General features: G+C 32.1%; 1 protein-coding gene across 1 annotated transcript; it reads right to left on the reverse strand.

Moving 5' to 3' along the window:
• Positions 1–24,357: 24,357 nt before the first annotated feature.
• LOC149576999 (uncharacterized) lies at positions 24,358–25,422 on the reverse strand. The gene is made up of 2 exons (XM_089795629.1): positions 25,283–25,422; positions 24,358–25,183 (listed from the first exon to the last, which is right to left on the reverse strand). Exons 1-2 carry the CDS (start codon positions 25,420–25,422, stop codon positions 24,358–24,360), a joined length of 966 nt encoding a protein of 321 aa, XP_089651755.1.
• Positions 25,423–25,704: the final 282 nt, after the last annotated feature.

Genomic DNA, 25,704 nt, shown 5'->3' on the forward strand with positions numbered 1-25,704 from the left:
TTTTTCCCGTGTTTTCTCTTTTCTCATTGATAAATTCTAGTTTTACTAGTGTTTAACTTAAATTTTAACTAAATATTAAAAAAAAATCTATAGATATAAGTTGAATGAATCATAAATATTAATCATGCGAGCCTTTTTTTGGAACCTTTGATTAGTAATGACCTCATCAAAGTTGTTCAAAAGCTCAATCATATGCAACTTCTACTATGGTAGGTCTCATTGCCACAAAATAACCTCCAAACCAAGAAAAAAATTAGATAACAAGTTGAGTTACTAAACATTAATGAGTCATGATCAAACAATGTGCTGCAACTTATTGGGCGAAAAATGACACCAATTTAAAAAAAGCTAGCAATGGCAAGCTGCATAATGGATTGATTTGAAGAGTCAAATTTATCAATCTAGAAACCAAGATCCACACTAAAATTCCAATTAAACTCATGGCCTACCATGTAGGTATTATCTCTGTTGTTAGCTGAAATTAATTCTATACTATCCATCGTAAATAAAAAACCTTGTATGAAAATAGCCTCAGATAATCTACCTTAGAGGCCTTTCTAATCGGAAGAAATTGCCATAATTTTTTTGATTCCCCAATAGTTTAAAGCATTCAAATTTTTCATTAGAAATTGTTTCTTATTCACTATGGGACAAAGAAAAATGGTAGGGAAATAGTTGAAAAGTAAATTGTTCAATAAATATCATAATTTGAAAGGTTGGGAATTATCTAGATGGCATGCCACTAGTGCTAACTTATCTAATTTTAGATTTCTTCTTTCCAATATTCGATCTGCAATGTGTTCAGACAAGCAGACAATGCATTCATTCATTTGTTTGACTTTAGAAAAATTTGAAATAAAAGATTCTAATAATATTTTAAAGATATATTAGGTTAATATATTAATATACAATTTTTAATTTCATTTTCTAGATAGTTATTTTTAGTTTGAAGTTTATGGATATCTAGTTTTCACAATTCATGCCAATTTGTTCAAACTTATTGTGAGCCAAGTAATGTGTTACTGAAATGTGAAGTTTGTTGTTTATTAAGTTTTATTTTTCGAAATAGTTTTTTTCAAATTGTCTATATGTTTGATATATATCATTCCAAATGCAATGCTTAGTGTTATTCTTTTTCAATCTCTTGTTCAAACATATATGTTTTTATTTTCTATTCACATTCATCCTTGTAATTAGTCTGTTTTAATATTTTATACCTAAAATGATCTAATCTAGTTTTCAATTAAGTTATTAATAATTTTACTTTCACCTTGATTTGCACTCTTTTACGCACATTTTCTTGTAGTTTTCATATGAAATTATTTTTTTCATTCCATTCAATCCTTAATTTTTACTTTCTTATTTTTAAAAGGATATATTTGCAATAAGATTAGAATGTTCACCAATAAATTTTTTTTTTTTAAAATTATATAACATTATTAAAATAGATAACTAAACAAGAGAAAACATTGAGGGTGATAACTCTAGAAATATGTGACAATAGATTATATATTAATACAACATAGTAAGATAAATATAGTTAGAGTTTAATAAATGAAGGTTTTGAAGAATGTACAATATATGAAAATTGAAAATTCATTCCTATAATTGTTCTAACTTGTTGTATTTTTAGGTATATTTGGTTCTTCACACCTGAAAATAATAGTGTCTTCAAATCATTGTATAACAAAATGATATTGATTTGATTTATATTGGATATACATTCGCTACAATGGGATGCTTATTACATTGAATAACAATGGCTTTATAAGTCATTATTCTTGTGAATAAACATCTACAAAATGCAACTTCCCACAAACTAATATGAACTTGGTTTAGTGCTTATTTATCAAACTATTGACCTAAATCTAAACCTAGAGTTAACCCAAATTAATGTAAAACTCCAACAACATCTATACTAAGTAATTTTTTTGTCAAGTCATTACACCCACTCAATAGGTAGGAACTTATGCTCTAACAAAGCTCTTGTTCTTTGCTAGAAATCAATTCAAAATATTTATTTTTAAATATTTGATAGATGTCATTCATTACATTAAATTTTCACTTTCATATGTTGTTGGAGTTATAGTGGAAGGAGATCATAACTGTGAACTATATATTTTATGTTCATTTGAGTATTTAAGATAATTAAATAATTTTCTTATTGATATATTTTTTCTTTGACACACCATCATATAATTTCACACACACACACACACAAGACTAGGAGGAAAAATTAATGATATATATAGTGTCCCACTTCATCAATTGTTCAGACATTTTGACTAGATTATTTTTTGTTCACACATTTTGACTAGATTATGAAACTTATAGATGAAATATAATTTTATGCATTAATTTCATGTCATTAGGCCTCGTCTTGGATAAGATCTACTAGTGTAAATTTGATCTATATTGTTCACAATAGTAATGTTGAAATGTATAACTTCAAAATATAAATTCAAATTTCAATAACATCCACCCACTAGTCATTGTGGACTTTCCCATTTCATTTTTTTTTAATTCGCATGTTAAATTTTATTTAAATACATTCACTCAAACATCCAAAATTATCAAATACTATTGAGCCAACTAGGATTTGCCAAAGAACACTTTAATTGAGAAGAACACAATAGCATTTTATCATAACATATACCATCACATCTTTAACAATTATTCTAAGATCATATAATTTATTTGATTATGGGTTTAATTGATGAGAGTAGGAATCTCACATTTTAACACATTACTTTAAAAACACCATGAACCTTTTTTAAGGTTTAGATATCATAAGATCAAAGCAACTAAATTCTAAGCATTCATTTTTTTCTATTTGATTCTTATCAAATATATGTTTATACTTTGACACTAATTTGATTTCTTTATCATGTTCATATAAGCCAAAGCAATTTTTAGAGCCATTTATTGATCATAGATAGAGATCTAAATAAGAACAATACAAGTCTCATACTGTAATATTTCATAATAATACTATTAAATGTTAAATACCATCAAGATAAAAATGATATTGAATTCAAACCTTCTACAATTTTAAAATAACTTTACAACATATATTTAAACTTTCATTATTTTAAATTTATTTAAAAATCTTTAAAATATTTCCTTTATCTCCATTTATTTAGGTTTTTACTAATTTAAGCTTTTAATTTTAATTTTAATTTTTTTAAAATGGATGATTTATATCTCCAAATATTATATTTAAAAAAAATATTTAATGTGGTATTTATTAAATTATTTTAAAAATGTATATTCTATTTATAATAAGATTTAAAATTTTGACATGTAGATGGTTTGTCAAATTTAACTTAGAAAAATAAAAGTTAACATTAACACGCTCGCACCATCCCACTCCACCTATTATGGCATTGTAGAATGCCTATCAGCATTAAAAACTTTACAACATATATTTACACTTTTATTATTTTAAATTTATTTAAAAATCATTAAATAAAAGTTCTATAACAGGGCCCTTTGTCGGTCTTCTCTATGGCTTTTCTCACGGTTGAATGTAGGGACATCCACCGCATTTTTATGCATTGCCTACCAATCCAAAATATGACCTTTATGATAAAATCATACAACATGAGTCCAAAAAGCCTTGTAATTCCCCAACATTTTCATGTATGTATTTTTTCTTTTTGACTTCTGAAAGAGTGTTGACAGAAGGAGATGTAACTCATCTATCCCTAGTATAACAATGAAATATTTTTGGTCAACCAAATAGGGGGAATCACGAATGGCTTAAACATCACACTTTAAGCTTCATTCTAACACTAAAAGTGTTAAATACTCAAAATTGGATTATCCTCCATTGAGCATAGGAGTTAGTGCGATGATGAGAGGATAAGCTTATAAATTTGTGTCACGTAAAATTATGTTGTAGACACTATGTGCTTAATTAAAAGTGTGAACAATTGTGTTGTCTACATGACAACTCTGTTAATTATGCAAACTCTAGTGTTGTAGACACCATGTGCTAAAGTTGCTAACTCTTGTGTTGTCAACATGACAACTTATATAAGTACACATACTCCCAGATATCTAACCAAATAAATAATAAAATAATGCATTTATCCTAAGTAAATTTAAATTAAGTTTAAATAATAATCCTTAAATAGCTAGGATAGGGCAGATCGTCATACATGAGCCCTTCTCTTCATCATTCGAAAGCGATAGAGTGAAATGCAGGGACATGAATTTTTTTGCATGTAGGCTCTCCAGTGCAATATTTGCAGACGGAGTGACGATTTTTTGTACTCTGGTTTGCTATTTTTTTGATTTGTGTTTGAATTTCTTTGAATGGTGTTTTCTTATTTTAATATGCATTTAAGCCTGTGAAGATATAGGGTTTCTTTATCCTGTGGTTGGATTTCAGTCTTTGTCTACAAAATTGGTCGTTTAATTCTATGAAAATTTTGGATGTGTTAGTTTTTAGTTATATATTGTGAGTGAGAGTTTTATGTTGTATCTTTTCGTAGGGGGTGGCTCCATGGCAATATGCTGTCCGAACGAGAGGCTCCATGACGATGTCTCTCGGCAGCAGAGGCTTCGTGTATTGCTAGCACCTTTATCTTTCAGTCTTCAGACCACCATCTTCTCATTCCCATTTCACGATTAGATTTAATCGACGGCAAACCCAAATTTAAATTTTGAAGAATTTTGTATTGAAATTTTGTATTGGTTAGCCTTCATACTGTCAATATTCTTCTGAAATGTTGTGGCCATTTGTTATCTTGAAGGATACAACGTATCATCTACATCTGCAGATCTAAATTCCATTTCTCTAATCAACAACGAAATTCAATACAATTTGTTTATAACATAGGATTAAAAAAGAATTATAGAATAATTCTCAAGAATACCCTGCTTTTGGATGAAAAATCAGAAAACACCAAAGAACAAAGCAGTCGAACTGAGAGTAAAATATCTCCTACTTATCAATTATGGTACATCTTTATAAGAACATAGAGCGTCCATAAAAACCAATTCAAAACATAGACGAGGATAACTCGAGCCACAGTTATTAGTAGCATTACAAATGTGTTACTTCATTAAGACAAATCAAGGTCATCTGTTGGATCTATAGAATAACCTGGATCCATTGAAACTCGATATGGGATATATAGGGTAATGGGGGATCCAATACATTAATTATATGAGTAGAAGCATCAATTAGTTTGGTAGAGAGATGCCTCTTCGGGGCCTTGTCAAGTAGAGAGCTTGGAATGAGCTGTAAGGGATGCTTTGGTGGGCATCAAGGGAGCCGTTTGTAGTAGGAATTGTCCTATCATGTATGAGTAGGTTTTAAGCTTGCATCCTGGTTTGGAGGGAGATCTTTTATACCTTTAGAGATCCACTCTACAATACTGAGTTAAAAGGATAATATTAGGTAAAATTGGAATCACAATACTATGAAGTTAAAAAGGACAATAGTAAGTAAAATTGAAATCACAATTTGAATATTTTGTGAGCACTTAATCATCAATTTTGGAATAGAAACAAGCCTACCTAGAAATACCTTATATGAACAGTACAGGGGAAATAGACTCTCAATAGCATAAGTAGTTGAAAAGTATTCATTATCATAGATGCATATAAATGAAATAGCAACCTTATCCTAGAAGGAAGAAAGTCTCTTTTTGGCTACCCTTAAATATCACACACAAAAAGAAGAATTAGATGCATATAAATGAAATAGCAAGCTTATCTGTGAAGGAAGAAAGTCTCTTTTTGGCTACCCTTAAATATCACACTAAAAGAAGAATTAAGCTTGGGAAAAAAAATCAAATTCAACTATTTAACACTTTTGTTATAGAAATTTAGTGTGTAATGTTTCAACTGTTCCCCTATCTTTCGTGATTCGAAAAGATCAGTTGGGTGTGGACTGCACCAGTGGAATTTGAAACACTTGAAAAAATTGGTGATTTGCAATCTCGACATGTGCAGACCTGCAATTATTGGAGAAATAGGCCAAGCAGACCTCACCTTTCATAACCCAGCTCACGGTTTGATCTTCTAAATCTCTGTGGAGCCTCCATGTTATTGGGTGTTCGTACTCATCTCCTCCAAACAACACCCCTCCTTGTGCTGTGAAAGCTTTGCAGGGTTTCGAATACCTATCGCCAGACCAAGTCTTGGACTTGAAGACTTAAAACTTTTGAGGCTTATAATTAGACACCGCCTTTCCCATAGCGCTATCATAGACAATCCATTCTCGATCTACATGTGGCCTGTTGACGGAGGATTGCTCAAACACCCAACTGTTTATGCTTGTTTCGGATGTGACGGCTTTGGAAAGCTTCAAACCAGGGTGATTTGGCGGTTCAAAAGTGGCCTCCACGGTTTCCCCTCTCCCAATATCTGTGATGGGATTCTGTGATGATTTGCCCAATGAAACAGAGTGGACATGGGATTCAACTACAGGTCCTATAGTTATGCCAATCTTTGCTGGAAAATGTCGCTCATCTTCAAGGCTTGTTGGAATTGACTTTTGTTCCGGTGTTGGATCCAGTCGAATTACATTGCACTCAACATTATCATTTTCCACCCTAACTTCAATAAAGTCTCTGAAGACGTTAACCACATAGCGGAATTGAATGACACATTGCAGCTGCTGGTAATTCAAGGCGTTGCAGAGTTGCTTATCAGCAAGCCGTCCCTCACCCATTCTGCGCATTGACAGTATTGGACTGTAGCTGTTGATGTTCCAGAATCTCGGAAGACTTGAACTGCATTAGGATATTCTCAAATCATTATTTCCCCCTTTATTATCAATCTCGCCGTGTAATAAGCACTTGCAAGTGAACTCGGCAGAAAAACGCCTTAGCACATAACCAGTTGCACCAGGTCCTATGAGTGACAAAATATTCTCTACTCTATGACAAAAAAATTTCTGTGCTTCGCTTTCGGAGATTTCAGATCGGAAATGCACCATAAAAGAATATCAAGCGAGTGAAAGGAGAGAGTTGAATGCTTGCTTGTACTTAGCAGATTCAATTGTCCTCAGCAGGGTTTTCGTTTGCTGGAGCTTCACGAGATCTGGATCGAAGACTTTTAGATGCACACATGCCCACAGGTTCAAGAATACCTGAAACGTGTTACTCTGGGGTGATTATACTTCAACAATCCCAAGATCAAAAAGTTTATGAACAGCCGAGGAGAGAGAGAGGGAGATTTTATCGCAAGCTATAAATTCGGATGAAAGGAAGAGTGAATTTGCTGGGCCAAAATGAACGTTTAGCGGAAGGAATTCACGCTTCTTTGATTTCTTCTGGTCGAGGTGGCATACGCAGTCGTAAATGTCTGGAAATTGAGAAGTCTGAGTCGAAACTCCTGTGATTGACAGAATTTCCTCTGCTCTACGACATGGAAATTTATCCACCCACCTTTCGAAGATTTGAAATATGGAATAATACAGAAAGGAAAAGCAAGCAACTGAAAAGAGAGAGTTAAATACTTGCTTGTATTTGGCAGGTCCAATTGTGCCCAGCGGGATGTCCATTTGTGGGATGTCGTTACAGTCGAAGGCATTGCAATACACACGTACAAAGAAGTTGGAGAATAGCGGGAACGTGTTCTTTTGGCGGGCTTCTTGTCCAACAATCCCAGTAGAGCAGATTCCAAGACTAGAATGCCTACCCATATCCGACGAGATAAAGAGACCGACGTTACTAATACCTTGAAATTCGGATTCAAGGAAAAGTGATCCTGTGTTGTCAAATGAATCTGCGTCGCCAAAATAAATGTTCAGCGAAAGCAGAGGACATTTATGTCCTGACCGGTAGAGACGGCATATCCAGTCGTAAACGTTGGAAAAATCAGTCTTCGACTCTCCCGCTTTCCAAAACTCGGCCCCGTCCATTACTGGTTCGCTCATCATTTTTAGCATGATCTTTTGTTTCAGGCCAATCTTCGGACTTTAATATGCAAGGCCGATAAATCTCTGAACTATTTGAGATGAAATATTACAGTGGACTCAGTCTCAAACGACGTCTTCTGATGGGTTTCGCAGCCAACTTGCATGCAGTTTCGACTAGTATTTAATCTATATCCCATTAAGTCAGTGCGTAGAAATTGTTAAAATGTAAAAGTCTATTGAAAATGGGTCATTATATTGGATCAAATCTGAAGTCAATGGTATCACTCCCTGTGGGTCATCCAACATTATATATACTAGCTTATATATACCTCTATATATATTATGCCGAAAGCAATCGTTCTCGAGGTGCCTATTTTCATTTAATTCCAAGGTTATTTTAATCACAGGTGGGATTTATGAAAATGAAAATAGGCGCCTCGAGAACGATTACTCTCGGCGTAATATATAGAGGTATATATAAGCTAGTGGCAATCGCGGCGCAATAGGAAAAGTATTTTTAAATTTTTTCTATTTTTTTAAGGTAAGTGCTGAATTATTTATTTCTTTTTAAATACAATTGTATAAACTTACTATAAAATTATTCTTGAATATTTTATTTTTTAATTCTATATATGGTGTTTATTTGCATCACTTTAATTTAGTTTTATTTTAAGCATATTGTTACGTAAAATGTTATATTGAAGAGTAGAGTTATAGTTAGGGTTAGGGTTACTGTTATGGTTGGGGCTATTGGTAGGGTTTGATTTATGGATAGGGTTTGAGTTACGGTTAGGAATAGAGTTACAATTAGAGTTAGTATTAGCATTAGGGTTAGGGCTAGGGTTATTTTTAGGATTATGAATCTTGCTAGGGTTATAGTTAAGGTTAGGTTTAGAATTAGAGTTAGAGTTAATGTTAGGATTAGAGTTAGAATTTGGGTTACAAATATAGTTAGGGTTAGAATTAGAGTTAGGGTTAGGGTTAAGGAAAGGGCGAGGGTAAGAATAAGGGTTTAGGTTAAACATATAGTTAGGGTTAGGATTAGAATTAGAGTCAGGGTTTGAGTTAGAGGTAGAGTTAGAATTGGAGCTCGAATAAGGGCTAGAGTTAGAGTTTAAATTAGGGTTATAATTAGGCTGAGGGTTAGGGTTAAAATTAGATTTACGGTTAGAGTTAGAGAAAGGGGTAGTGAAAGGGTTAGTTTTAGGGTGATGGTTAAGGTTAGGTTTATATTTAGAGTTAAGGTTGTATATAGAGTTACATCAAGGTTAAGGTTAGGGCAAGGGTTTGAGTTGGGGTTAAGGATAGGGTTAGGGCTATGGTTTTCATCTAGATTAAAGTAAGGGGTAAGGTTAGAGTTAGGGTTAGGTTACAGTTTTAGTGAAGGTTAAACTAAGGATTAGGGTTAGGATTAGAGTCTAATTATGGTAGAGTTAGATTTACAGTTAGGGTTATATTTAGGGTTAGAGTTAGGGGTAGGATTATGGTTTAAAAAAAGTAATTTTCTTTTTGGCATATTGTATTGTAAAATGTTATAGTCAAACATAGATATATGGTTAGGGACAAAGTTACCATTACAATTAATGTTAACCTTAGGGATAGAATAAGGGTTAGGGTTAGCATTAGGGTTAGGGCTAGAGTTAGGGTTAGGGTTTGAGTTATGGTTAAGGTTAGGGTTAGAGTTCTGGTTATGGTTATTGTTAGAGTTATGGTTAAGGTTTGGGTTAGAGTTATGTTTATGGTTAAGGTTAAGGTTAGAGTTATGGTTATGGTTAAGGTTTGGATTAGAGTTATGTTTATGGTTAAGGTTAGGGTTAGAGTTATGGTCATAGTTAAGGTTAGGGTTAGAGTTATGTTTATGGTTAGGGTTAGTGTTATAGTAAGGCTAGGGTCAGGGTTTGAGTCAAGGTTAAGGTTAGAGTGAAGGTTAGGGTTTGAGCCAAGATTAAAGTAAGGGTTAGGGTTAGGGTTAGAGTCCAATTATGGTAGTGTTAGATTTAGGGTTAGAGTTATGCTCATGGTTAAGGTTAGTGTTAGACGCCAATTATGGTAGTGTTAGATTTAGGGTTAGAGTTATGCTCATGGTTAAGGTTAGGCTTAGGGTTAGGGTTATTATAGGGCTCGAGTTAGGGTTATTGTAGGGATAGGGTTAGGGTTTGAGTCAGGGTTAAGGTTAGGTTTAGGATTAGGATTAGGGCTTTAGTTAGGATTAAAGTTAGGGTTAGGGTTAGATTCTAGTTATGGTAGAGTTAGATTTAGGGTTAGAGTTAGGCATAGAGTTATGTTTATGGTTAAGTTTAGGGTTAGAGTTATGCTCATGGTTAAGGTTAGGGTTAGACTTAAGGTTATGGTTAGGGTTAGGGTTATAGTAGGTCCAGGGTTAGGGTTAAGGTTAGGGTTAGGGCTTGAGTAAGGGTTAAGTTTCTAGAGTTATGGTTAGGGAAAATTCTTAAGCCAAGATTAAAGTTAGGGTTAGGGTTATGGTTAGAGTCCAATTATGGTAGAGTTAGATTTAGGGTTAGAGTTAGGGACAAATTAATGTTTATGGTTAAGGTTAGTATTAAAGTTAGGGTTAGGGTTAGTGTTAGAGTTAAGTTTAGGGTTAAGGTTAGAATTAAGTTTAAGTTTAGTGTTAAGGTTAGGGTTAGGGTTAGAGTTAAAGTTAGGGTTAGCATTAGGATGAAAATTAGGGTAAGGGATAGGATTTGAATTAGAATTAGGGTTCTTGTTAGGGTTAGAGTTACAGTCAGGGTTAGAGTTAGAGTTAGGGTTAAGGTTAGGTTTAAAATTAGATTTAGAGTTGGGATTAGGGTTAGGGTTGGAATTAGGGTTAGAAATATAGTTAGGAATAGAGATAGAGTTAGGGTTAGGATAAGGGTAAGAATTAGGGTGAGGGTTAGAATTAGGGTTACAAATATAGTTAGGGTTAGTGTTACGGTTAGAATAAGAGTTAGGGTTAGGGTTAGAGATAGGGTTAGAATTAGAGTTCGACTAAGGGTTGGAGTTAGAGTTAGAGTTAGAGTTAGGGTTATATTTAGGGTTAGAATTAAGGTTAGGATTAGAATTAGTGTTAGAGATAGGGTTATGGTCAGTGTTAGGGATATGGTTAGGGCTAGCATTAGGGTTATGGTTAGGGTTAGTGTTAGGGTTATGGTTTGGATTAGCATTAGGGTTAGGGTTACAATTAGAGTTAGAGTTAAAATTAAAGGTAGTGTTAGTGTTAGTGTTCATATAAGAGTTAGAGTTAGGGTTCAAGTTAGAGTTAGAGTTAAAGTTAGAGATAGAGTTGTGATTAGTGTTAGATTAGGGTTAAGGTTAAGATTACCTGATTAGATTTAGGGTTAGGGTAAGAGTTAGGGCTAGGATTAGGATTAGAATTAGGGTTAGGGTTAGAATTAGCATTAGATTTAGGATTATAAAGGGTTAAGGTTAGGGTTAGGGGGAGAATTAAAGTTAGAGATAGAGTAGGAGTTAGAGTTAGGGTTAGGGTTAGGATTAGGGTTAGTGTTAAAATTAGAATTATCTAGTTAGAGTTAGAGTTAGAGTTAGGGTTTGTGTTATTATTGCTATTAAGATAATTTTTGGGTTACTAATCATATTATAGCTAATAAAATAATAATTAATAAATATTATTACTCTAAATTATGATTATAGTTTAGATTTACGGTTAGGGTTACGGTTAATTGTAATCACACTCTCTCTCACATGTCCCATTGTATAATTCCCTCCCCCCCCTCCAAATAATGTATACCCTCGCCAACCCCCCTATGTTGTTCTCTTTTTCCATCTCTTTCTCTACATATATACATCTCTCCCTCCATAATTATTGTCATTGTCTATCACTATCCATCATACTCTTCCTCTCCCCATCATTGTCTACATCTCTTTTGGGCCTTATATATTCTTTTTCTTATTTAGCTCATCTCTCCCTACTCCCCTTCTATATATCTACATCTCCTGCCCCGTCTAATGATCTCTCTCTCTCTCTCTCTCTCTCTCTCTCTCACACACACACACACACACACACACACACACACACACACACACCATATTCATGTTTATATATCTTTAAAATGCTCTATGTATGTCTACCTCATCTCTCTCACCCTCTCTTTCTCTCTCTCTCTCTCTCTCTCTCTCTCTCTCTCTCTCTCTCTCTCTCTCTCTCTCTCTCTCACATATATTTGATTTAAGTAACAATTTTATTATCTTTTCTTTCTTTAAATTAAATATTATGTTAAAATTCATTTGTAAAATCTAAAATAATTTCTAAACTTCAATATTTTACAACCTCTAAAATCTTATTATTTTAATAATAAAATAAAATTACATATATAAAAAAAAATTATTTTTAAGATTTGAAAAAATAATAAACTTTCATAGAAAATGAAAACTACAAGCAAAATAGTAACCAAAAAAGATTTACAGAAAGTTTTTCCTTTCTACTTTACAATTCATTACCAAAATAATAGTAGATTTTCAAAAGAAAGAGAATATTTGTGAAAATAAAAACTTTTTGCAATTATCTCAAACTGTTATTACTAAGTTTTTTTAGATTTAGTACTATTCTCTGGATGAACTCAGAGATATTAATAATCAATATTTGTAATAATAAAATTAAAAACAACATCAAGACTAACAATAATTATAAAAAAATTAAAAATAGCAGCGACAATAATAATAAGAAAAGAGTAATTTCTTTCAGTGTTTTGTCTCTTCCATGCACCGTTTAATCTAATAGTCATGCTCCAATTCACCAAATAAGGAAGAGAATGTAACATGCAGTTTGAACTTTAAGTTTTTAGAATCATGAATTTACGCATGAAATATAGAGAATCAAGCAGTTATAAATTATTAATCACAAGCTCTATGACAGTCTATGTTTGTTATAACAACAGTTACATAAGAATCTTGGGTCAGTCTCATTCGATAAAATTAGATTAAGTACAATGTTAGTCTTGATTGTAGTGTAGTTAAATAAGCATGCGAAAGTCCATATGAGGCATTTCTCAATATAAAATATGGCAATTGTAATATATTTTAAGCAGACGAATTAATACAAAAATTGAAGTTTTTTCTCCATTCTCATTTTGCTGTAGCAATTGTGTTTTTGATATTTTTGATAAGTGCTATAGCATGTTATATTTAACATTAAATTAATCTTTATTATTATATTTAATAGTAGTTTCAAACATTATTAAAAAGACTCTAAATACAACCAAATCACATAATCTAAGAACTAAAACATAAGTACCCATCACAAGAACAGTTAGAATGCCCAAAATTGCTAAAATAATTGCACCTGCAACTGTCATTACAGAAGCAATTTGTTACTCCAATCTATTATCTTTCTTAAGACTAAAGGAGCGCAAGAAAAAGTGAGATTGATATTATGAGTTACAAAAGAAATTTGAATGTATTTATAAGCATTTCTGCTCAAATATTTCCTATAACATTGTGTTAATACCAGATTTTCCTTTTTTTCAATTCTATTGCTAAGAAAATCACCATGGACACATTCTATATCTAGAGCAATTATCACATTGGATAAGTCGTTCAACATTGACATAATTATTCACATCGGTGGGAATGAGCCAGAACCTCTCAATCCGCACTTAACCAGATTAAACCATCGAAAGAATAGGTAGTAGGAAGGAACCTATAAATTGGAGCCGTAAGAGAGCCAATTCCAAATGCATATCCAGATCTAGAGTCGATCATTTATCTTTAATCCATTCCCATTTAGTCCCAGCAACATGCTAAGAGCGTCAGGAAGCTCCATGCATGAATCAGAAGAAAATGGATAGATCTGGTTAGGAAAGTACATATTGGACCAAAATATTTCAGAAATAGAAAAGAAGACACCCCTAAAACATTCCCATCAAGCACCATTAACAATGAAAAGTATTATAAAATATATATATCAAATAGATTCTGAATACAACTCTAAATCTAAATTAAACATGAAAGACTAAACTATTAAATGCAAGCCTAAATAGTTATGAACAAAATTCTAAATCTAAATGAAATTAATTAAAATTGAAATCTAAATCAAAGTAGAATATTATAACTAATTTTGAATCTCAATTTACATATACATCTAAATCTAAATGAAAATGTAAATAAAATATAGAAATCTCACCTGAAAAAATGTTACTCCAAAACTTCAATTTACTCCTATTCGAAAACTCCAATTTAATCCTCCAATAACCTCCACCTCTTCCTTCCTACAAAAACATAAAATGAAAATGAAATGGGGAGCCTTGGTTTTATAACTTCTGAGAGGGTCCTCATATCCCCCAATAGACGTCTCTTCACATTCCACAAATTTGTTTGAAATTCCACCACTCCCCGCAAAAAATAAGCATGAATGTGCATGCAAAATTATATTTACCAAAAAAAATCATATTGAAATTGTTTCGCCCCTATTTTTTTGGGCCCTATTTTTTCAAGTCCTACTTTTTCGGGCCCTACTTTTTTGGGCCTATTATTTCAGCCTCCATTTGGCTTCCTATTATTTCCGCTAGGTATTATTTCAAGAATTCTTTTTTAATATTTAATTTGGAGGTTTGTAACCGCTCCTAATTATTTTTTATTGACAAGGAATCTTGGCAGATTCCTATGCTGGGCATTTTTGCTGCCATTGTATAGAACACCTCTCAGCGTAATAAATAAGAGGAGTTGTGGTTTATTCATTTTTTGCTCAGTCGTATTTGTAATGCCACTAAGATGCTTTTACCTTGCATGAAAAGAGGTTTGGCTGAATATTCCATAGTCAAGCATTGCTAAAGAGGATGAATAGATACAACCTTCTAGACGAGAGCTAGAACAAGGTCGATTGAGTTATTGCATTGATTTTCAAAAACATTTTGGATCATCCTATGAAAACCCTTGTCTTTAGGTTTGGCACGGTCAAGGCTATCCATCATGTTGGTGTCTGTAATTTTTCTATTCCTATTCCATCAACCAAACGAACTCTTAATTATCTGCTGATATTTCCATTCCATTCTGATAAGAGGTCGAGTAATTATTGGTATGATAAGGATAAAACTTCTGTCCAAGTTTCGGATGAGTATTGATCACAACATGAGTTTCTTATCAAGAAAATATAATATCTTGAGGCTTGGTAAAAATCTGATAGTCGGTATTCTTAGGAACTGAATGATCTTTCTCTTTCTGGTTTATTATGTATCATGCTAGAGGCTGCACCCTCTGAAATCAACTTCTGATGTTTGAATACTATTCTATCATAAAGTCTTCCAATTGTTAATATCAGATGAACCATATGTCTCTACTGTCTCTTCCTCTGAGTACGAGACTTCCTGCGATGAATGGCTTTGAGTTTTTCTATTGCTATAGTGGATATTCTTCCACGTGTAGCTCTCTATTTCTCCTGATGTTGGCTCCAATCTTTCCTGTCGTCTACAAGACTAGGCCCTGCTCCCTTCATGCTGAACTCTACATCGATTTGGGGAATGAGAGATCAAATCCTATAATCATGTTAATGCTGATCTTGATCACCTGAACTTTAGTGAGCATGATTATTGAAATAGATGCCAGTGTGCTCCTTTGGTATTCTCTTCCTTCTATCTATGGTGTTCGATCAAACTTGAATGTTATTACTTCTGTCACTGTCCACCTTGTATTGGTGCTTACCTCAATGTTCTATGTTTATATTGATTGTACCTTTAACATCATACATGGCCTTTGATATAACTTGTAGTCAGCAGCTGGATGCTTAGTAGAATGAATATGTGAGTTTGATCCTTGTATGTTTGTGTTCACATCAGTAGCAATCTGCCAACCGTTCCAGTGGAATACCTGACTATTATACCAGTCTACGTATGACCACCTATTGATGCCTCTGAAAAATAGTTTTTTTTCTTTGTCTTAGTTTCTGTTCATGACTGATGTAGTTGATGGGGTTAACATCAACAGGTACAATTATCTCTACCAGAATCATATCTTCAATGCCTTTGTTTGGTTATAGCCTTTTATATCCTTCTCTGATTTTTTGCTTCCTGCTTCCCTGATTTGATTATTTGTTCTACTCTTCTCTTGTGCATTCTTATTCCTCCCCACTCTACGTTCTGCTCTGTTCTTTCTCCAATATTCTTAAAGCAACTGTTTCCCACTTGGATTTCCTCCCCCGCTATTCATTCCTCTGTGTGAATTGTTCTCCCACTCCTCCGTCCATGGTAGTTACTTCCTCTTTCTTTCCCACCCCCGTGAACTATTATGTCCCCTCCGTCTGAGTAGTCTGCTTATATATAAATATCTTTGAATGGATGCAACCGATCGAGCATGGTTATTTTATTATATAAATTCATTACTAACGTGATCTTTTAAATGGTTTGTAATATTTATTATATAGGATCATATCCATTCTAATATTATAATTATTATAATAGAATATAATATTTTATTTTTATTATGTTCATCTTATTATTATATTAATAATTGATAATTGATTTCAAAATATTATATTATATGTTACTAATCTCTTTAATATATTTATTAAAGAATTTATCTATGTTACTTTATCAATAAAATTAGATACATTATACTATTTTATTGATATAATATTATACCATATCAATTTGATAAAAATAATATATTTAATAATATTAAGTTATGCTATATAATAATTTTATTATTTTATTAATGATATTTGTTAAATTTAACCTTATAAATGTGATATTATTATTTATTTAACTTCATCAAGTGCAATTATATTATACTATATTTATTTATTTATTCCTTATATTAACTCTATTATTAAAATTGATCTTAGAAATGGGGACATTACAGTGTCCTTATTAGGTAAGTCCCATTAGATAATGGAATATTTTTCTTCTTTTTTTTGTTGCTTGTTCTCTTTTTAAAATAGAATAATGATAAAAATCCATTTGTGATTCTTCACTTGGCCCTGGATGTATGGGTGTTGCAAAGATAGCCTTAGTTATATCAATATTACCTTCCCTAATGCTACACATTCTTAAAATTGTCATGCCTTAAAATTGAAAATCTTTTGACAAATTAAAAAATATGTCAGTGTTACATCTTCAGTATCTCAAGTAGGTGGATTTTAAGTAAGGATTTTTATATTCTTCTACTTCTATCTTTTGGCATTAAATTCTAGTTGAATGATTTTATGATTTTAAATGCATAGAAAAAAATCATTTCCTGTCAAATTTGGCTATAGGGCTTTGAAACATTTTATTTTTTAAAAGATGGATTTTATTAGAAAATTGAACATATCTGTAATAGGGATGTAATGAATCGATCAATGATACTTTATATGTCCCCATGTGCGAAGGTGTTAATTTTGGTAGGATTCATTATTTTTAAAATAAATTAAATTTGAACTTTTGTATTACTGTAAAAACATATTTTTTGAGTCACATTGAGAGCTTTGTTTTCCCTTTGAAAAAATTGTACCTTTATCATGGAAGGGCATGAAGGTTTTGTTAATAAAAATAAATAAAACTAACCCCTATATACTTTAGTGTTCTTTGGTGTTATTTTCATCCCACTCAATAGATCTACTACAATGCAATATGCATTGTCTTGTCCTTTTGTATGGTTTTCATACGAATATTCTATTGGCATGCTGAGTGTTTAAAAACCCCAAATTGTATCTATGTAGTTGTAAGTACTAGTAATGGCTTACCATGATAACTTGGTATTAAAACAAAAGCCATTTGTACATAATATCATTTCTTTTTAATCTTTCTTTAAGCCATGTCCTCTGAAGCATTTGTTGGGACTTGCAGGAGTGTCCTATTGCTACCAAGTTGGCAACATTATTGTGTTTATTTTTTACTCCTTTATTTTTCATTAATCACCAAAATAAGACTTTCTATATGTTAGTTTGAATAAGTTGTCATTTCTCATTGACAAGAGTATGACCACCGCTAGAGGTTGAGTACGTGTTAGTTTCTTATTCAGTGATGTAAATTTTCCTAGGAAGCTCTATTGTAAAGAGCGCATGTCCTTGCATGTTGGATTCTTTCCACTCTTATAATTGTAAACTATTTGGTCATGAGTGAAGCATTCCATGTTGTAGTAGATTGAGATGAGATGGATTACCTATGAAATGTTTTTTGAGCATGCATTGGTTCATCCTAGAAAAAGGAAGGTTGTTGCTATTCTAAAATGATTTAAAATTTGATTGGAACCGATAGTCTATATTTTCTTTTTTATTAATCATGTCACTCTTTGAACAATTTTTTCTTTTTTGATATTTGATCTGTTTAGACTCCAACATACTATAACAAATATGGCCCTCTTGAGTTCATACAAGTATCCATGGTTTGAATTGTAACATGTGGCATATGTAACTTTATCATGGGAACTAATTTTTATTATATTTGATTAGACATTCTAATATTGTTAGTCAATTGGAACCATGGGGATTAAATGTTTAATTTGAATTGTAGAGATTGAATACTTTCCTTTCATCAATTGGCTATAGAGATGACATTTAGTATAGCATATTTATAATTATTTACATTTCCTAGTTAATGTCATTTGATGAGGCTGATTGTTATGGAAGGGGAATAACCACGAAATGGCTCTTAAGGATTGTTTGTCACTGAAACAAAATGGTGTGTTTGTTTTTATTGTAACTACTGGTATAATGGGAGTATAAAATGATAGTTCATGGTATTTATAGAAAAGATAAATGGTTATTATTATTAAATTTAATTTTTTTAATGGTTTATTATTATTATAGTTCCTACTTTTAGTAGATGAAATTTATTAATTATTACAATGTAGAAAATCTAAGATTCTAAAATTTGTTAAATCTTATTTTAAAATTTAACTTTTTCCCCTGTTTTCTCTTTTCTCATTGATAAATTCTAGTTTTACTAGTGTTTATCTTAAATTTTAACTAAATATTTAAAAAAAATCTATAGATATAAGTTGAATTAATCATAAATATTAATCATGCTAGCCTTTTTTTGGAACCTTTGATTAGTCAAGACCTCATCAAAGTTGTTCAAAAGCTCAATCATATGCAACTTCTACTATGGTAGGTCTCATTGCCACAAAAAAACCTCCAAACCAAGAAAAAAATTAGATAACAAGTTGAGTTACTAAACATTAATGAGTCATGATCAAACAATGTGCTGCAACTTATTGGGCGAAAAATCACACCAATTTAAACAAAGCTAGCAATGGCAAGCTGCATAATGGACTTGATTTGAAGAGTCAAATTTATCAATCTAGAAACCAAGATCCACACTAAAATTCCAATTAAACTCATGGCCTACCATGTAGGTATTATCTCTGTTGTTAGCTGAAATTAATTCTATACTATCCATCCTAAATAAAAAACCTTGTATGAAAATAGCCTCAGATAATCTACCTCAGAGGCCTTTCTAATCGGGAGAAATTGCCATAATTTTTTTGATTCCCCAATAGTTTAAAGCATTCAACATTTTCATTAGAAATTATTTCTTATTCACTATGGGACAAAGACAAATGGCAGGGAAAAAGTTGAAAAGTAAATTGTTCACTAAATATCATAATTTGAAAGGTTGGGAATTATCTAGATGGCATGCCACTAGTGCTAACTTATCTAATTTTAGATTTCTTGTTTCCGCATATTCAATCTGCAATGTGTTCAGACAAGCAGACAATGCATTCATTTATTTGTCCGACTTTAGAAAAATTTGAAATATAAGATTCTAATAATATTTTAAAGATATATTAGGTTAATATATTAATATACAATTTTTAATTTCATTTTCTAGATAGTTATTTTTAGTTTGAAGTTTATCGATATCTAGTTTTCACAATTCATGCCAATTTGTTCAAACTTATTGTGAGCCAAGTAATGTGTTACTGAAATGTGAAGTTTGTTGTTTATTAAGTTTTATTTTTCCAAATAAATTTTTTCAAATTGTCTATATGTTTCATATATATCATTACAAATGCAATGCTCAGTGTTATTCTTTTTCAATCTCTTGTTATAACATATATGTTTTTATTTTCTATTCACATTCATCCTTGTTATTAGTCTGTTTTAATATTTTATACCTAAAATGATCTAATCTAGTTTTCAATTAAGTTATTAATAATTTTACTTTCACCTTGGTTTACACTCTTTTAGGCACATTTTCTTGTAGTTTTCATATGAAATTATTTTTTTCATTCCATTCAATCCTTAATTTTTACTTTCTTATTTTTAAAAGGATATCTTTGCAATAAGATTAGAATGTTCACCAATAAATTTTATTTTTTTAAAATTATATAACATTATTAAAATAGATAACTAAACAAGAGGAAACATTGAGGGTGATAACTCTAGAAATATGTGACAGTAGATTATATATTAATACAACATAGTAAAATAAATATAGTTAGAGTTTAATAAATGAAGGTTTTGAAGAAATGTACAATATATGAAAATTGAAAATTCATTCCTATAATTGTTCTAACTTGTTGTATTTTTAGGTATATTTGGTTCTTCACACCAGAAAATAATAGTGTCTTCAAATCATTGTATAACAAAATGATATTGATTTGATTTATATTGGATATACATTCGCTACAATGGGATGCTTATTACATTGAATAACAATGGCTTTATAAGTCATTATTCTTGTGAATAACCATCTACAAAATGCAACTTCCCACAAACTAATATGAACTTGATTTAGTGCTTATTTATCAAACTATTGACCTAAATCTAAACCTAGAGTTAACCCAAATTAATGTAAAACTCCAACAACATCTATGCTAAGTAATTTTTTTGTCAAGTCATTACACCCACTCAATAGGTAGGAACTTATGCTCTAACAAAGCTCTTGTTCTTTTCTAGAGATAAATTCAATATATTTATTTTTAAATATTTGATAGATGTCATTCATTACATTAATTTTTCACTTTCGTAGGTTGTTGGAGTTATAGTGGAAGGAGATCATAACTGTGAACTATATATTTTATGTTCATTTGAGTATTTAAGATAATTAAATAATTTTCTTATTAATATATTTTTTTTTTGACACACCATCATATAATTTCACACACACACACAAGACTAGGAGGAAAAATTAATGATATATATAGTGTCCCACTTCATCAATTGTTCAGACATTTTGACTAGATTATTTTTTGTTCACACATTTTGACTAGATTAAGAAACTTATAGATGAAATATAATTGTATGCATTAATTTCATGTCATTAGGCCTCATCTTGGATAAGATCTACTAGTGTAAATTTGATCTAGATTGTTCACAATAGTAATGTTGAAATGTATAACTTCAAAATATAAATTTAAATTTGAATAACATCCACCCACTAGTCATTGTAGACTTGCCCATTTCATTTTTTTTTTATTCGCATGTTAAATTTTATTTAAATACATTCACTCAAACATCCAAAATTATCAAATACTATTGAGCCAACTAGGATTTGCCAAAGAACACTTTAATTGAGAGGAACACAATAGCATTTTATCATAACATATACCATCACATCTTTAACAATTATTCTAAGATCATATAATCGATTTGAATATGGGTTTATTTGATGAGAGTAGGAATCTCACATTTTAACACATTTCTTTAAAAACACCATGAACCTTTTTTAAGGTTTAGATATCATAAGATCAAAGCAACTAAATTCTAACTTTACAACATATATTTAAACTTTCATTATTTTAAATTTATTTAAAAATCTTTAAACTATTTCCTTTATCTCCATTTATTTAGGTTTTTACTAATTTAAGCTTTTAATTTTAATTTTAATTTTTTTAAAATGGATGATTTATATCTCCAAATATTATATTTAAAAAAAATATTTAATGTGGTATTTATTAAATTATTTTAAAAATGTATATTCTATTTATAATAAGATTTAAAATTTTGACATGTAGATGGTTTGTCAAATTTAACTTAGAAAAATAAAAGTTAACATTAACACGCTCACACCATCCCACTCCACCTATTATGGCATTGTAGAATGCCTGTCAGCATTAAAAACTTTACAACATATATTTACACTTTTATTATTTTAAATTAATTTAAAAATCATTAAATAAAAGTTCTATAACAACGCCCTTCGTCGGTCTTCTCTATGGCTTTTCTCACGGTTGAATGTACGGACATCCACCGCATTGTTATGCATTGCCTACCAATCCAAAATATGACCTTTATGATAAAATCATACAACATGAGTCCAAAAAGCCTTGTAATTCCCCAACATTTTCATGTATGTATTTTTTCTTTTTGACTTCTGAAAGAGTGTTGACAGAAGGAGATGTAACTCATCTATCCCTAGTATAACAATGAAATATTTTTGGTCAACCATATAGGGGGAATCACGAATGGCTTAAACATCACACTTTAAGCTTCATTCTAACACTAAAAGTGTTAAATACTCAAAATTGGATTATCCTCCATTGAGCACAGGAGTTAGTGCGATGATGAGAGGATAAGCTTATAAAGTTGTGTCATGTAAAATTATGTTGTAGACACTATGTGCTTAATTAAAAGTGTGAATAATTGTGTTGTCTACATGAAAACTCTTTTAATTATGCAAACTCTAGTGTTGTAGACACCATGTGCTAAAATAGAGTTGCTAACTCTTGTGTTGTCAACATGACAACTCATATAAGTACACATACTCCTAGATGTCTAACCAAATAAATAATAAAATAATGCATTTATCCTAAGTAAATTTAAATTAAGTTTAAATAATAATCATTTAACATCTAGGATAGGGCAGATCGTCATACATGAGCCCTTCTCTTCATCATTCGAAAGCGATAGAGTGAAATGCAGGGACATGGATTTTTTTGCATGCAGGCTCTCCAGTGCAATATTTGCAGAAGCAGTGACAATTTTTTGTACTCTGGTTTGCTATTTTATTGATTTGTGTTTGAATTTCTTTGAATGGTGTTTTCTTATTTTCATATGCATTTAAGCTTGTGAAGATATAGGGTTTCTTTATCCTGTGGTTGGATTTCAGTCTTTGTGTGTAAAATTGGTAGTTTAATTCTATGAAAATTCTGGATGTGTTAGTTTTTAGTTATATATTGTGAGTGAGAGCTTTATGCTGTATCTTTTCGTAGGGGGCGGCTCCATGGCAATATGTTGTCCGAACGAGAGGCTCCATGACGATGTCTCTCGGCAGCAGAGGCTTCGTGTATTGCTAGCACCTTTATCTTTCAGTCTTCAGACCACCATCTTCTCATTCCCATTTCACGATTAGATTTAGTCGACGGAAAACCCAAATTTAAATTTTGAAGAATTTTGTATTGAAACTTTGTATTGGTTAGCCTTCATACTGTCAATATTCTTCCGAAATGTTGTGGCCATTCGTTATCTTGAAGGATACAACGTATCATCTACATCTGCAGATCTGAATTCCATTTCTCTAATCAACAACGAAATTCAATACAATTTTTTTATAACATAGGATTAACAAAGAATTATAGAATAATTCTCAAGAATACCCTGCTTTTGGATGAAAAATCGTAAAACACCAAAGAACAAAGCAGTCGAACTGAGAGTAAAATATCTCCTACTTATCAATTATGGTACATCTTTATAAGAACATAGAGCGTCCATAAAAACCAATTCAAAATATAGACGAGGATAACTCGAGCCACAGTTATTAGTAGCATTACAAATGTGTTACTTCGTTAAGACAAATCAAGGTCATCTGCTGGATCTATAGAATACCCTGGATCCATTGAAACTCAATATGGGATATATTGGGCAATGGGGGCTCCAATACATTAATTATATGAGTAGAAGCATCAATCAGTTTGGTAGAGAGATGCCTCTTCGGGGCCTTGTCAAGTAGAGAGCTTGGAATGAGCTGTAAGGGATGCTTTGGTGGGCATCAAGGGAGCCGTTTGTAGTAGGAATTGTCCTATCATGTATGAGTAGGTTTTAAGCTTGCATCCTGGTTTGGAGGGAGATCTTTTATACCTTTAGAGATCCACTCTACAATATTGCGTTAAAAGGATAATATTAGGTAAAATTGGAATCACAATACTATGAAGTTAAAAAAGACAATAGTAAGTAAAATTGAAATCACAATTTGAATATTTTGTGAGCACTTAATCATCAATTTTGGAATAGAAACAAGCCTTCCTAGAAATACCTTATATGAACAGTACAGGGGGAATAGACTCTCAATAGCATAAGTAGTTGAAAAGTATTCATTATCATAGATGCATATAAATGAAATAGCAACCTTATCCTAGAAGGAAGAAAGTCTCTTTTTGGCTACCCTTAAATATCACACACAAAAAGAAGAATTAGATGCATATAAATGAAATAGCAAGCTTATCTGTGAAGGAAGAAAGTCTCTTTTTGGCTACCCTTAAATATCACACTAAAAGAAGAATTAAGCTTGGGAAAAAAAATCAAATTCAACTATTTAACACTTTTGATATAGAAATTTAGTGTGTAATGTTTAAACTATTCCCCTATCTTTCGTGATTCGAAAAGATCAGTTGGGTGTGGACTGCACCAGTGGAATTTGAAACACTTGAAAAAATTGGTGATTTGCAATCTCGACATGTGCAGACCTGCAATTATTGGAGAAATAGGCCAAGCAGACCTCACCTTTCATAACCCAGTTCACGGTTTGACCTTCTAAATCTCTGTGGAGCCTCCATGTTATTGGGTGTTCGTACTCATCTCCTCCAAACAACACCCCTCCTTGTGCTGTGAAAGCTTTGCAGGGTTTCGAATACCTATCGCCAGACCAAGTCTTGGACTTGAAGACTAAAAACTTTTGAGGCTTATAATTAGACACCGCCTTTCCCATAGCGCTATCATAGAGAGTCCATTCTCCATCTACATGTGGCCTGTTGGCGGAGGATTGCTCAAACACCCAACTGTTTATGCTTGTTTCGGATGTGACGGCTTTGGAAAGCTTCAAACCAGGGTGATTTGGCGGTTCAAAAGTGGCCTCCACGGTTTCCCCTCTCCCAATATCTGTGATGGGATTCTGTGATGATTTGCCCAATGAAACAGAGTGGACATGGGATTCAACTACAGGTCCTATAGTTATGCCAATCTTTGCTGGAAAGTGCCGCTCATCTTCAAGGCTTGTTGGAATTGACTTTTGTTCCGGTGACGGATCCAGTCGAATTACATTGCACTCAACATTATCATTTTCCACCCTAACCTCAATAAAGTCTCTGAAGATGTTAACCACATAGCGGAATTGAATGACACATTGCAGCTGCTGGTAATTCAAGGCGTTGCAGAGTTGCTTATCAGCAAGCCGTCCCTCGCCCATTCTGCGCATTGACAGTATTCGACTGTAGCTGTTGATGTTCCAGAATCCCGAAAGACTTGAACTGCATTAGGATATTCTAAAATCATTATTTCCCCCTTTATTATCAATCTCGCCGTGTAATAAGCACTTGCAAGTGAACTCGGCAGAAAAACGCCTTACCACATAACCAGTTGCACCAGGTCCTATGAGTGACAAAATATTCTCTACTCTATGACAAAACAATTTCTGTGCTTCGCTTTCGGAGATTTCAGATCGGAAATGCACCATAAAAGAATATCAAGCGAGTGAAAAGAGAGAGTTGAATGCTTGCTTGTACTTCGCAGATTCAATTGTCCTCAGCTGGGTTTTCGTTTGCTGGAGCTTCACGAGATCTGGATCGAAGACTTTTAGATGCACACATGCCCACAGGTTCAAGAATACCTGAAACGTGTTACTCTGGCGTGATTCTAATTCAACAATCCCAAGATCAAAAAGTTTATGAATAGCCGAGGAGAGAGAGAGGGAGATTTTATCGCAAGCTATAAATTCGGATGAAAGGAAGAGTGAATT

The sequence above is a fragment of the Cupressus sempervirens genome, chromosome 1, assembly GCF_028749045.1.
Source record: "Cupressus sempervirens isolate cs-2001-9-10 chromosome 1, ASM2874904v1, whole genome shotgun sequence".
In the NCBI taxonomy this organism is placed as follows: Eukaryota; Viridiplantae; Streptophyta; class Pinopsida; order Cupressales; family Cupressaceae; genus Cupressus; species Cupressus sempervirens.